Raw genomic sequence first — 10,318 nt, 5'->3', positions numbered from 1 at the left:
TGTTTTCTACCACAGGGACGGTCTCCATGAGAAGCCAGAGAGACCATCCCATTGCACATTCTTGGCACCAGAATAACCACGTTATCTAGGAACATCCCTTTGGGTTTTTTGTAGCAAAAGGGAAGCCAAAAGAAAAAAAAAAATGTTCTGAGATAGTCAGCACAGTTTTGCTGAGAGACCAAGTGGGGCATTAATATGACACATGACAAAGAAGAGACTTGGCTTAAAGCAACCACAAAGAGAAGGAACAAAGAAAACTCAGAAAGAGATAAAGATGGTGTTGCTACAAAGATGAGAGAGAGGTCTGACTGCAGCCAAAGAGCAGCAAGTTAAATGGTGACCAACAGCAGAGGAAGTCGCCCAATGTGAGAGGCAAAGCCAGGTACTAGAGTATTTCCAACCCAAGTACCCACAGTCAGCCCTAAGCCTCGGTCTAAGAAACAGAGAGCCTGCAGAAAAATGCCTCACCAGGCCAAGCTCACACGCTGCCTCAGGTTCAGCAACAGCCCCGGGGCACAGTGGGTTAGGCTGGGCAGCCTGGCAGGTCCAGCATCAGAGGCTCCAGGAAAGAAGCCTGCCCACCAAGTAGTGGTGCAAGTGCAGCAAGGTAAGGACTGCAGGCTGGGGTAATATCCATCGCTAGGACAACGAGCAGAGTTGAGAATCAACAGATGAGCTTTCAGGCATGTGAGCTGTTCCCCACAATTGAAAAGAACCCCTGGATTGCAAGTTAAATTCTTCTGCTTAGTGCGGTCCTCTGCTCCCATCTGCCTACTAGAAGAATGGCTTTGGTACGCAGAGCTCCTTCTGCTTTGTTAACTATATGAGTTGATCTAATAAAAAATAAAAATATCTCCTCCGTCTCTAAAACTCGTGTTGCCTGTTCTCTTAGACCACCACGGCTCTAGCACTGCTTCAAAACCTTCACCAAAAGGTAGCGATGGGCATTCCCAACCGCCTCCACCACCATCTGCACATGCACTGCCACAACCTTCTCCTGCGGCGCAGGGGACACCTGCCCCCTGCTCTGCCTTGACTTCAGGCCTCAAGTTCCAGCTGCAAATCAAGCCTGCAAATGCAGAAAATCCTTAAAGCTCTGGGGTACTCCACAGAGGTCACACACCACCTTCCTTTCTTCAGTGGCACACAAGCTCTCTTGCTGCCTGAAGCCCTGGCACAGGCTAACCTCCATTTTGAGGGCAAACTTCAACACAGTTTGTTCATCTTCCATTGAGCTTTCTAAAAATAAATAAATTTCAAGAACAGCAGTAAAGTACACGTTGGGTCTGAGCTCCCCAGGGTCCTCCTTACAGCTACGGACCTAAAATTCATTTGGTGCAGAACTACAATTCCTCCCGTGCGGCCAGACTGAACCCGAGGTCTCCTAAGGGCACAGCAGAGGATGCAAAGCACGCAGCCCTGCTACATGGCCTCGCCAGTTAAAAATACACACTCAGAAACACACACAGGCAGGTGGTTTGAATGCCCAAGGCTTAGCAGCACTTGAGTCCCTGGGCCTGATACATACCGCAGCAGAGACACATCAGTCCATCTTACTTGGAGGCTACTCACCCACAGATCCTTGCTGGTCACTTTTGGGCCTGAAACTGAAACAATTTTCTTAGTAATCCTTAAAGAAACATTGCTGCTCCCTTCTGACCAGCTCAGACCTTACAAAGCTGACCCTAACCTGCAACCTGCAAGGGTAAACACAGTTCCCACTAGTGTTCTCAAGATACTTCCAAGATTTAGAAGTGCTCATTTAGATCAGTGTTACATGGAGGGGTCAGTAAATACTATTATTTTTGAGTCTTAGTGACAGAGCCCTCCTAGATGGAGAAAAAGGGAGGTTTGTGATTTAACACAAAACCTGACAGCCCAGCTGGGCAGCACCCACAGACGTTTCTTGCAGGCTAAAACGAGCTGCTTCTACCAAGACAGTGGTAGATGACTTCCTATTCATCAGTCCTGTCCCTCTAGCTGCTGTAAGAGCTGGATTTACCTGTTTCTCAGGGCTGTGAGATGCTTCTATGGTCCAGCCACTAACATAAGCAATGTCAGGTCTTCTACTCTTTCCATTCACAAAGACAAGCGTTTGAGAGCCTTGTGCTCTTAAGAGAGGTATGCACCAGGAAGCTCCTCCAATTCCCATCATTAGCGCGTGACAGGACCTACCTCACCAGGTCTCCTGCGGGGTTGTATGATGTGTATGGCTGGGACCGAGTCTGTGGGCAATAAATACATCAGTGACTTTGTGGAGGTGGAAGAGACCTTTTTAATAAACAGGATTCAAATAAAATAAAAAAAAAAAATCCCTCTGAACTGCCACTGTGAGAAGAGTTCAGATAACTAGCACAGAAGATGATGCTGTATGTGCACGATGGAGGGAGAAGGGAAGAAAAGAACAAGCTGTCACCAACTTGATGAGCTTCCTCAGTAAATCAGCAGAAACCAGCTCAGCAAAACTCTCCAGATAAAATATTGGTGGATCCATGAGAAACAACTCAAATCAAAATAAAGAGAAATCCCTACATCGGAAGGCGCTACATTAGAATAACCAGCGAAATACTGAGTGCCGCTGGAGCCGCAGCAATGGCAGGGAGACAGGTAAGATCTGCCAGTCGTTCCTGGGGTCAGGAATAGCCACACAGTGAGGGACTCACTCAATCCTTTCACAGGCAGTGTGTGTGTGTGTGTGTGTGCTAGAGGGGGTGTTGGTGGCAGGGAGGTCAGGCTATCAAACGAGGTGGTGGTGTAGAGTGGCAGCAACGGAGGGTGAAGGGCAGCACTCAACGATGTCAACTCCATCTTGCTCTGGTGGCTAGTGCAAATAGTCGTCTACTCTGGCAAAGGAGCAGGAGCCCAAGCCCACGCGAGCCATGAGCCGCAAACACTCCGAGGCCTGGCCCAGGGCAAGCATCAGCGGGGGCTGCTTTGGCAGGTTCTGAGATTCTGTGGGGGCAAAAAAAGAAATCTGTTTAGAAGAGGTGCCCTGGCTGCGTAGTGGCTCACCTTGCACTTGAGTCCCTCTCCAGTCCCACCTGGGCACCAAGCCCAGCACCCCTGGCAGAAGGCACTGGCTCTGGAAGGAAGCTACTCCCGAGTACCGCTGGCTCTGCACCGCTGCTCCGCCGCACACCCCACCACCCACGACATGTCCCACGTGGGGCAACGTCTCATCAGGGCCTTTGAGAAAGTGCTGCTGCGGTGGCCAGAGCAAGAAAAAGGCAGCGGAGCTCCTGCTGCCTCACTGTCTGCCAGAAAACCCTCAAAGCATGAGAGATCAAAGAGTGGAAGAATAAGGAAAGGCAGAAGAAATTGGCACCAAGTGAGAGGCAACCTCTCCCTCTCTCCCACTTGTGCAAGTCTACACTGAAGTCCAAACCCCAAACTTGCTCACTGGTTACTGCTTCTGTTCAACCGCACGTTTGCCAGGTATGCAAGAGAGAACCCTCAACTCAGCTAGACAAGGTATCTTGCGACCTGTGTGACGAAGCACATCCAGACACCATCTTTCATGTCTCCCTGGTGACACCCCTCAGCAACTTGTCCATGCTCCTCAAGCACTGGACAACGGCTAGAACCGAGCCACCCTGCTGAACACTTGCCCATCGTGATTGTCTCTCTTTCCCAAACCATGTAATTTCTGTTCCTTTACTCAGACAGAACAGGAGCCCTCACGGATTTGTCCATCAAGCTGTTCCTTCCCCCCAGAATATAATCTCTAAATCTCCTTCTGGCACACTCAACGTGAGGCGCGTGGGTTCCCGAGATAGAAGCTGCCAGTGCTCAGCCGGCTGTGGAGGGACTGAGCTAAACCAGACCGCGGAGTGTCCGGTGAAGTTACCTGAGCAATGACACAGCACATGCACGTCTGGTGACAGGATCAAGGGCCCTGCCTAGAATGAATCAATCTCTTTCTTGCAGACTGGTGGCAGGCCGTAACCTCATTATTACTATATTTCTCTATCATGGGATTTTTCTGTAGCTGAAGATGCCAGGAGTGTCAGCAACGACATGGCAACTCATTGACTGCAAGCACAAGACTTCTTCCATCAGGGAAGCTACTGCATTTACTATGCCAAGTTCAAGACAGGAAAGTAAATGAAAACAAGCTGCTGGGCCAAGAAACAGTCTTGTCTAAGGAAAATGGAAGAGCAGGCATAAACGTTCAGCTCTGAGGACACAGAGGAGGGCAAGAGACTGCTCATACCTGGATCCAACCATCATCCATCCTGCTGACACAAAGAGCAAAGCTCATCAGAAAAAGGGGACCTGTCATGCTAGCTGAAGAAAACCAACTTATAACCAGATGTCTACACAGAGGGGGCTCCTCTCATCTTAAGATCAGAAGGGAAAGAGCAACAGGGCTGGACCATTATCACAGCCCCGATTCCTGCAGGCAGCCAGGCTCTCTGGGCTCCAGCAGCCATAGCACATGATGGGAACATGCAGAGGCAATGTCTGAAGGGAAGACAGACCCGTTTAACTCTGCATGCCCAAACATGAGATCGGAGGTAACTGCTTTAGAGCCAACACTACGGAAACCTGCTTCACTTATGAGCTGCTGCAACAGAGCAACTGCATTCCCTACCAGAAAGCAGGATGATGCCAGGACAAAACTGCCAACCGAAACAGCAGATTTGCTGCTAAGACCAGTGAACTGATTCAGTTAGATTTGAAGCAAGAAGAAAGAGGGGCAGGAAATGCATTGAAGAGATCTTGGTTTCTTCAGTAAGCGGGGGAGGAAAATCCTGAGGAGCGTCCTTGGAAGCAGCACTGCGGAAGACCCAAGGAAGGGAGCCAAAAGATTAGTTCAGGTGGATCTGTCCTCTGCATGCTTCCCTCCTGCCTGCCTTCCTGCATCACTGCCCTGTCAGTCCCCAGCAACAGAAAGAGAGGCAAAAGCTAAACACAAGTATTTCTGAACTTTTCCTAATGCTCACAGGCTTGCCTGCCACAGGACAGCCCTCGAAAGCAGGTATGTCCAGTGGGTAGAGCTCACATAGGAACCAGGCCTTACCCAATATAGCACTATTAAGAGCAGCACACACAGGTTCCCTCTGGATTGGGTCCAGCTGTTGACCGACGGGGCAGTTCCAAGGGTCTGAGTAAGCTAACAAGCTAAATGCGTCCTGTATGAGAGAACAGAAAGGCACAGTAAGGTCATGCATGGCTGCAAACGCACAGGAAAACTGCCAAGTCCATCAGCCGGGGCACCTCCTGCCATCGCCAAGGTGACAGGTGCCTACCTCCTGAAAAGAAACCGCCCTTTTCTTCTTGGCAGCAAGGGACCACACTGGGCCATCAAGATAGTAGATTAAAGAGGGTGCCCCCTCCATCTGGCAGGGTAGCCAGCACGGGAAGGCAGGTAGAGTGTCACCTGGAGAGAAGAAGAGCGAAGGCAGGCAGGAGCTATATTGCTTCTCTCCTGTGCTGAGAACTGGGTCTAGATGCTCTATGCTCACTGAGTTTCGACCTCTGATCCCCATGCAGGCCCCCTCTTCCTCACCAGGTGCAGAAGTGGGGGCCACCCAGAGCTCTGCAAGAGAACCCGCAACCCCACTCCTGGCCCAGACAACTGCTGCGATGCAGCACAAGGCCCAGGCTTACCTGAAGCATCTTTTTGTGCATTGTGTTCTTCCCATATTCTCTGCAAAGCTGCTCGCTCAGCATCTGCAGCTCCCGTCCAAACTGGATCATTCGCTCCGTGGCAGCGTGGTTCCCTCCACAGAGCTGCCTCTGGGGGCAGCTGTCTTCTAGAGGGAAGGCAGCGGAGAAGTAACAATCGTCTTTCATTCCTCACCACTGCCCATTCTGTGTCATGCTACCCATAAACTCCTTTCCCTTCTGGCACAGATAGCTGGTCCCTGCTCTAAGTTTATCCCAGTGGAAGGTTTTTGTGATCCCTACACTGCAACAGCCAGTACTAGCTTTTTCGTAGCACCTGTTAGGTACAGGGAAAACTTGAGCTCAATTTGTTTAATGCCTGAGAACTACCTACAAATCAAGTCTTCTGATAAAATCATGGGAGCTTGCAACTCCAGCTGTGTTACCCTTTCATGTGTGTAATACAGCGTACACAACACGGAAATCCCTGGTCTAAAAAATCCTTGGCACAGAAAACTTTCAGTCAGAGATGCTAACACCAACTTCCCAGTATTAGGTGGCCACAGGACCCATTGTAACTGGAGGAATCCCCAGTTTCAGAGGTAGTGTAGCTGATTCATCCTCTCCCTCCTGACTAAAACATCCACAAACAAGACAGTTGTAGCTGACCACACTGTGCAGAGGGCACGCTGTGGCTGGACATCAGCCAGCCTTTCACAGCTTGGTTCAGTTCCTCAGCTGGCAGAAGTGCCAGGACTGCTCTGAGCTGGAATTCAGGGCCAGTGCTCCACAAACCTTTGACTCCTATTGCTTTCCCTGCTCCACAACATCACCAGCACTGCTGCGAGACTATGAAAAGCCAGACCTAGTTCTAGTTCCAGAACAGATTCATTTTCCCCGTGAAACAGGCATCCTGAGAACTTCATTCACTGGGGTAGGGAAAGAAACTCAAAGTTCATGGTTTTTCCCCACAGTTCAATACCAGCTCTTTCTATTTCCCTTTACCCCTCCTGCCTCTGAGGCCCTACCCATGCTGGATTCATCCGTCTGCAGGATCTCTTCATGTTTGTAGGTGCCATTCATTATCCTGGTGGATGAATTTTCCAGGACTCCATTGGGGTAATGTTCAGCCTCCATTTCCATCTCGCTGTCACTAAGGTGAAAGGAGGAAAGAAAGGTCATATGTCTAAATTAGAAAGGGAAGAAATGAAGAGCTCAGATGCCAAATCACAGAATCACAGAATCACTCAGGTTGGAAAAGCCCCTTGGGATCATCGAGTCCAACCCTCAGCCCGACTCTACAAAGTTCTCCCCTACACCACATCCCCCCACAGCTCATCCAAACGGCCCTTAAACACACCCAGGGATGGTGACTCCACCCCCTCCCTGGGCAGCCTATTCCACTCTCTGACCACTCTTTCTGGGAAAAATTTTTCCTCATGTCCAGTCTGAACCTCCCCTGTTGCAGTTTAAAGCCGTTCCCTCTTGTTCTGTCACTAATCACCTGTGAGAAGAGACCAGCACCAAACTCTCTACAATGGTGCCCAGCAATGGTCAGTAGACCAGAAAAAGTGCCAGTTGGGCTATAGAGAGCCAGATGGGCTAATTCAGTGTAGCAAAAATTGTTGCAGGCTTCTGAAGACAATTTATGAAGCAGGTTTCTGTTCCAAGAGTACCAGTCATTATTACAGGTGCAGAGTGCTTACCATTTTCCGTTCAGGAAGCAGTTATATCTGGGACAGTGAACAGCAGCCAGACAACAGATAACATACTAACACACTAAACGGGAGGGAAATCTTGGCTGTGGTAAGCCATCAACCCTTGCAAAAAGTGCAATACAGAACACAGGGGCTCTAGGCTTAAGTGTTCAAGACAGCAGTGTGGATGAGATTGCTGATTAACTGAAATGATGAGAAAATCTTGCTGGGACTTGGCCTCTACATTAAAAAGAAATCATAAATCCAGCATTATCAAATGATTCTGGTAAATTGAGTTTGAACAAGTGTTTCTCACTCAGTTATGTGCTGAGGGTCGGAAGGATGATCCAGGAAATTACAGGCCTGTCAGCTTGAGTTCGGTGCCCGGGAAGGTGATGGAGCAGCTCATCCTGAGTACCATCACACAACACATGCGGGACAACCAGATGATCAGGCCCAGTCAGCACGGGTTTATGAAAGGCAGGTCCTGCTTGACAAACCTGATCTCCTTCTACGACAGGGCGACCTGCTTATTGGATGAGGGAAAGGCTGTGGATGTTGTTTACCCTGACTTCAGTAAGGCCTTTGACACTGTTTCCCACAGCATTTCCCTGGCGAAACTGGCTGCTCGAGGCTTGGATGGGCACACGCTTTGCTGGGTAAAAAAATGGCTGGATGGCCGGGCCCAAAGAGTTGTGGTGAACGGAGTTAAATCCAGTTGGCAGCCGGTCACGAGTGGTGTCCCCCAGGGCTCGGTTTTGGGTCCATTCCTGTTTAACATCTTTATTGATGATCTAGACGAGGGGATCGAGTGCACCCTCAGTCAGTTTGCAGATGACACCAAGTTGGGTGGGAGTGTTGATCTGCTCGAGGGTAGGGAGGCTCTGCAGAGAGACCTGGACAGGCTGGAGCGATGGGCTGAGGCCAACTGTATGAGCTTCAATAAGGCCAAATGCCAGGTGTGCCCTTGGGCCACAACAACCCCCAGCAGCGCTACAGGCTTGGGGAGGAGTGGCTGGAGAGCTGCCAGTCAGAGAGGGACCTGGGGGGGTTGATTGACAGCCGGCTGAACAGGAGCCAGCAGTGTGCCCAGGTGGCCAAGAAGGCCAATGGCATCCTGGCTTGTGTCAGCACTAGCGTGGCCAGCAGGGACAGGGAAGGGATCTTACCCCTGGACTCTGCACTGGTGAGGCCACACCTCGAATACTGTGTTCAGTTTTGGGCCCCTCACTCCAAAAAGGCCATTGAATGACTCGAGCGTGTCCAGAGAAGGGCAACGGAGCTGGTGCAGGGTCTGGAGCACAGGTCTGATGGGGAGCGGCTGAGGGAACTGGGGGGGTTTAGTCTGGAGAAGAGGAGGCTGAGGGGAGACCTCATGGCCCTCTGCAACTCCCTGAAAGGAGGGTGCAGAGAGGGGGGATGAGTCTCTGTAACCAAGTAATAAGCTCCAGGACAAGAGGGAATGGCCTCAAGTTGCACCAGGGAAGGTTTAGACTGGATATTAGGAAGGATTTCTTTACAGAAGGGGTTGTTGGGCGTTGGAATGGGCTGCCCAGGGAGGTGGTGGAGTCCCCATTCCTGGAGGGGTTGAAGAGTACGGTCGACTCAGCGCTGAGGGATCTGGTGTAGTTGGGAACTGTCAATGTTAGGCTGATGGTTGGACTGGATGATCTTCAAGGTCTTTCCCAACCTAGACAATTCTGTGATTCTGTATGGCTCTCAAGAGGACACGATAGAGACTACAAACTGTCCTGCAAACTGTGCTCAGCACAGTACTCAGAGGATGAGTGCCAGCTGCAATTAGCAAGACATTCTACTAACCACAAAGATACCCTCTGCTCCAGCAAGGCCTCGCACAGCCCTGCAACACCAACCTGGAAAGCGAGCCCAAAGGAAGCTCAGTTCTCACCACGGCTCAATATGCTCCACACTCCAGTAAATGCAGCAGTAACTATACCACTCTCCTGGACCACCTATGGCTTCTTGGAGAAGGGAGGGTTTCTAAAGGTCTGACTTGCTGTCAGAAGTATGAAACAAATTACTGCTGATTCAGAGGCTCATCTGGAAGGAACTGGGCAACAGGTAGAGGCAGCCAAGAAAATTACTCAAGAGGGCAATGCACAAACCCAGTAAAGAGTTGAGCTCCTGCCTCACCCACTAAAGGGCAGGCAAGCTTCTTAGCAGCAGTAATCGACTGGCTGAGGCAGCAGCAACAAAACCAGGCTCAACAGGAGAGCTTCTATGCAAACGATCGTGTTGGGCTCTGACGGCATCAGTTTAATGGGACAGCTTGGTGCCTGAAACAAGAGCATCATAATATTCTTTACGAGATGAGCTTCCAAGACTGAGCCAGAGCAGGGGAACTGCAACAGGCTTGTGTCTGCTGGGAATAGTAGTGACCTTGTAGATACAAAGAGTTATTTTGTTGTTCAAAAGAGCAGGAGAGATGTCTTTCTGGCTCCTCAGAAAGCAGACTGAGCCCTCTTCCACCATCTCACCCTCCTCAGGCATCTACAAAGGAAAAAAAAATACCTGGTTTCTTGGTTACTCGTACTACTGTGTTGCTGAGATTTGGTAGAATCTGTAGAATTGGACTCAGAGTAGTTCACAGATGAGGGGGAGGAGGAGGAGGAAGATGAAGATGATGAACTCAGTGTTGGATATTTACTGTGACTCTGTTTGCTTTTTGTGGACATGACTCCATTGCTACAGGTTGGACTATCTGCTCCTGAAAGTCAAGAAGAAAGGGAAAAATGAGACCATACCAACAGTATCACTCTATTGTGAAGTCAACAATTTAGCAAGAGAGCAGGCCCCAAAGGAAGAAAGCAAAATAAGACTGAAGATCTTAAATTATGATTCATCGTTCTTAAATTCAATGGGGTTTAGAGAAAACACAAATGAATATGGAAGGAACCCTACTGCTCACCAGCGACATCTGAGCTTAAGGAAGTTCTAACAATGAGCTGTAAATAAGAGATTGGCAGAAACAGCTCACCAAGTACAGAGAA

The 10,318-nt window shown here is 49.8% G+C and overlaps 1 protein-coding gene across 2 annotated transcripts in view; it reads right to left on the bottom strand.

Annotated features, from left to right (window-relative positions):
- Positions 1 to 2,251: 2,251 nt before the first annotated feature.
- RANBP10 (RAN binding protein 10) overlaps positions 2,252 to 10,318 on the bottom strand; it is an 83,107-nt gene continuing 75,040 nt past the window's right edge. The window contains exons 10-14 of one of the 2 annotated variants that reach the window (XM_074840005.1): positions 9,840 to 10,035; positions 6,639 to 6,763; positions 5,614 to 5,759; positions 5,024 to 5,135; positions 2,252 to 2,952 (exon numbers count right to left, since the gene is read on the bottom strand). In XM_074840005.1, coding sequence (XP_074696106.1) covers positions 2,822 to 2,952; positions 5,024 to 5,135; positions 5,614 to 5,759; positions 6,639 to 6,763; positions 9,840 to 10,035 — 710 coding nt within the window. In that variant the 3' untranslated portion in view covers positions 2,252 to 2,821. The remainder of the gene's footprint in view (positions 2,953 to 5,023; positions 5,136 to 5,613; positions 5,760 to 6,638; positions 6,764 to 9,839; positions 10,036 to 10,318) is intronic. The other variant, XM_074840006.1, reaches the window with a different exon arrangement.

Source organism: Strix aluco, chromosome 14 (genome assembly GCF_031877795.1).
Source record: "Strix aluco isolate bStrAlu1 chromosome 14, bStrAlu1.hap1, whole genome shotgun sequence".
NCBI classification, from domain to species: domain Eukaryota; kingdom Metazoa; phylum Chordata; class Aves; order Strigiformes; family Strigidae; genus Strix; species Strix aluco.
This window is presented reverse-complemented; position numbering and strand designations above follow the sequence as displayed.